Source organism: Galeopterus variegatus, unplaced genomic scaffold, assembly GCF_000696425.1.
Source record: "Galeopterus variegatus unplaced genomic scaffold, G_variegatus-3.0.2 Scaffold358, whole genome shotgun sequence".
In the NCBI taxonomy this organism is placed as follows: domain Eukaryota; kingdom Metazoa; phylum Chordata; class Mammalia; order Dermoptera; family Cynocephalidae; genus Galeopterus; species Galeopterus variegatus.
The window spans coordinates 658,340-662,443 of NW_007726469.1; the positions used below are offsets into that span (position 1 = coordinate 658,340).

The following is a 4,104-nucleotide window of genomic DNA, read 5'->3' on the forward strand; positions in this document are numbered from 1 at the left end:
GTTTAGTTAACTTTTTTTTGAATGGTAGGAAGACTTGCTTAATGGAGATATCAGTGCTTTCGTTTAGTTCTGGCGCAGTCTTCCTGTCTTGTGCAGACCCGTGCTGTGATTAGTACTGCTCTCTGTCACTCATCCTGACACACAATCATGTATCTATCTCCTCAGTCTAAAACCAAGTTTGTTGTCTTTCCCTTGCTGAGCTGTTCCTCCACTGACTGCCAGGTGACCCCATCCAAATCCTGCCCAAACCTGGAGCACTCTTGATTCCTCCCTCCCCCTCACATTCCTCAACTGATTAGATGCCAAGTCCAGCCAGGCTTCCAGCTGGAATTCCTTTCCCAATCTCCATCTTTCATTCCCACCCCTCCTCCTTGTCTTAGCTCCTTCTGTACTGCTTATCTGGACCATTTGGTAAACATGTATTCAGCATCTACTGGTGCTAAGAACCAGGGATACTAAGAGGAATAGGAAGGAGCCCCCATTCTGCAGGAGGCTCGAGGCAGGCAGCTATGTGAAGGCCACTGGCAGTGAAGCGGGATGCCAGCTGCGGCTGAGCTGGAACACCCGCTGGGGCCCTTGCCACTCCAGGCCGTGGGGACACACAGATGAACAAGACAGAGCAGAGTGGGGCTTACATGCTAGTGGGAGAAACGGACAAACAAATATGTATTGAAAAGAAGAGATTTGGAGTAAAATAACAGAGTCAGAACATGGAGGGGTGGGGACTGGTGAGGAAAGGCCTCTGTGAGGAGATGGTGAGGTGGGGACGGAGCCCCACAGCGCTGCATGGCTCTGTGGGAAGGAAGGGTGCTCAAGAGGCCAGGGCCCAGGTCACACATGCCAGGCTCCTCTGAAGAGGGGAAGGCAGGTTGGTGTGGCTGTAGTGCAGGGAGCCGGGAGGAGAGTGGCGAGAAATCTAGTGACAGCCTAGGCTGGGGTGGAAGAGCCTGGGCTGACAGGGCCCTGCAGGCCTTGAGAAGAAGTTTGTATCTCGTTCCAAGTGGGCAGGGGCTGAAGGAGAGCTGGGGGCAGCGCAGCAGCATGGTCTACTACCTGGTTTACAAGGGTTCCAAAGGGGGGTTGGGCCCAGGGGAGGGTCTCTGAAGGCAATCTAAAAGGATCAGAGAAGGCTGAAGAGAACAATCTGTGCAAAGGCCCAAGGGTGAGAGGACTTAGCTGGGACACACAAGTGTGGGTGGAGGGCAGCTGCCCTCTGGGCAAGGAGCTGGAAAAGTGGGCAGCAGGGAAGCGATTCGTCTGTCAGCAGCCCTCTAGCTAGTGCTCCAGAGCCAAGCTCCCCCAGCCCACCAGCCATCCAACATCCTGCCTGCTCTGTGTCTCTGCAGGTTGGCTATGTGACTACAATGTATACTCCATCTTCTTCCAGAAAAGAATCTGAGGAGGATAAAGGATGTTCCAAACTAAAGGGGATCAACGTGATACAGAATAATTCTCCTACCCCAAATGCATTTGGGTCAAAACGGGTTCCAGGTTAGGACTTGGAAGACTGTGTACCCCCATCCTCATTCCTTTAAAGAAGGCAACTGTCAGGATAAAGAACGTGGGTTCTGCAGCCAAAACTCTGGGCTGGTCCACCCTCATCAGTAATATCGGGCAACTTAACCTCTTATGGTTTGTGTCTTCTCTTTACAGTGAGTATAACGATAATCCCAGCTTCTTAAGGTTTTTGTGAGGGTTAAATGAGACAACCCATATGAAGTTCTCAAAGCAGGGTTTGGCACCTGGCAGGTGCTCAGTAAAGGAGAGCGGTTACTGGTGTTAACTTAATTGTCATTATTCACATTAGTAACAGCAATGGTGGGATGCAGATGCTCACAGGGGTCTCTGGTCTTGGGTGCACCCAGCATCAGTGAGTGTGTGGAAGCCTGGCAGACATCGGTCACACCTGTCCCCTGTCACACCCGGTTTACAGCTGCACCGTCCAGAGTTGTCACATCGAGCACTAAGAGAACCTGTAAATGACAAGGTTGGGGAAAGAAAAGAAGGAAAGGAAATATTTAATGGATGTGGCATTAGGAAGCAACTGTCGCCCTATGGGAGCTCAGTGAACACTAAGTGATAACCACTACCTGCTGCCTCTCACAATGACTTCGCTCCACCTGAGGATTCTTCCACCCACTTGGGAAAGTTTTGACAGCCAAGGATATCTTCTTCGGGGAAAGAAATGAAATTACTCATAAATGTATTTACATTTATATGTCTGCTCTTACTTTGACATTTGGTAGCGTGTAGCCCTCCTGCTTCTCAAAAGTCCATCAGATCTTTGAGATCTCAAGGAGGAAAATTTGTGAATGAGCACACCAGCCTCCCAGAAGAGAGTTCAGATCGGAAAGTGAACAAAATTCTCCCCTATCTCTGGCAGGCAAAAGCCATCTTTTAAGGGTCAATGACTTTTACGAGCACAAAAAAGGCCTATCAACCAAAAATATCTTCCTGCCCAGAGTGGTCTCACCCATGGGGCATCACCCCTAGTGAAGGAAGGCCCTGTGCACCTGACCTGGTTAGTGCCCTAGAGTATTTGTTCTACGATTAAGTTCTGTATAGACACACTCTTAGTCACAAATGGATCCTCTTAGACTGGGTGTTCATGAAAAATGAGAGGCACTCAGCTCTGGGTAACGAAATGAGTCCCTATTGAAGGCCACCACTTCTCACTACCTGCCGTTCCAGCTCCCCAGGTCAAGCCCCCATCCCCTCCCACCTGCACGCTGCCTCGCCCTCTCCTGCTGCCTCTGTCCTTGCCTCTCCACACTCCATGCTCCAGATGGAGGCAGAGTGCTCTTTTCAAAATGCAATTCAGGCCATATTACTCCTCTGGTTAAGTTGTCTGGCAGTGCCCCCCGATAAGCAGAATAAAATGCAAACTCCATATCATGGCCTGCAAGCTGCTGCCTCTCTTCCCTTGTTTCCTACTCTCCTTCTCTAGGTTCCAGGGACCCAGCTCTGCTCCCAGTTCCTGCAATGTGCTAAGCTGCTTCTCAGGGTGTTTACACTCGCTGCTGTCTCAGGCTGGAAGGCTCTTTCCCCAAACTTCCCCTAGTTGGCCCATTCTCGGCACTCAGGTCTGGATTAACTATTACTTCTCTAGAGAAATCTTCTCTGACTCCTGTCTCTAAAAATATCTGCCCACCCCGACTCCAGTCCTTAGACCTGCTTTACTTTATGATGCTCTCAGCTTATGTTTCTTGCTGTACCCCCAGTGCCCAGCACAGTGCCCAATACAAAGAAGGTGCCCAGGTATCTGCTAAACTAATAATGTATGTTTGCCAAGGAAGAAGATGGGCCGTTGTGAAAGCAGCTCAGAGAAATCGAAAGATGAGGTGGAAGGTGATTAGCCGAGGTGGAAGCCTACCAGGCATGCCTCAGCTGCTTAATAATTTCCCTGAACCTGGCAAAATTGTAAAATAATCCATAGATCTCAAATATCTGTGATACTTAGGCTACCCATAATCTATGAAACCAAGAGCACATTGACTGGTAGCTACATGTTTGTCTGTTTATTTGTTAATTTTTAATTCACTAGTAGATAAAATTTAAATCATGAAGGTATTGGCTCTGTGCCAATACCCAGGCTTTTATGTGGCACAATGAACATGAAATAAATAGCACATTCACAATTAGAGTCTCTGAACATCTCCATGTCAACTTTGCAAGGCTCAAGGGGGCCTTCAGTGAGAATGGTGTAAATGACAATTTTTTGGCACCTACTATGTGTGAGATAATGAGTTAGGCACTTCATACATGTAAGTTCATGCTATCTAGTAGTGAATTAAACGTTCACAGCAGAATAACAGACCCAATTCCGGAAAACAGGGAGCTCTCAGAGGTTTATTTATTTATTTTTTTTCCTTTTTGTCTTTTTTCGTGTCCGGCAACGGATTGCAACCCTCAGTGTTGCCCCCGTACCGGACCGGGACGGCAACGGGATCGCAACCCTCGGTGTTGCTCCCGCACCTCGCTCAGCCAGTGAGCGGGAACCGGTCTGTATGTGGGATCCGAACCCTCGGTGGGAGCGCCGCCGCGTTCCCAAGCGGCGCACTGTAGCAGTGCGCCACTGGGCCGGCCCAAGCTCTCAGAGGTTTA

At 49.3% G+C, this 4,104-nt stretch overlaps 1 protein-coding gene across 1 annotated transcript in view; it reads right to left on the minus strand.

The window, feature by feature from the left end:
• The window catches only part of LAMC2 (laminin, gamma 2), a 58,029-nt gene that overhangs the window by 31,241 nt on the left and 22,684 nt on the right, over positions 1–4,104 (minus strand). The window contains exon 3 of the mRNA XM_008567945.1: positions 1,838–1,973. Coding sequence (XP_008566167.1) covers positions 1,838–1,973 — 136 coding nt within the window. The remainder of the gene's footprint in view (positions 1–1,837; positions 1,974–4,104) is intronic.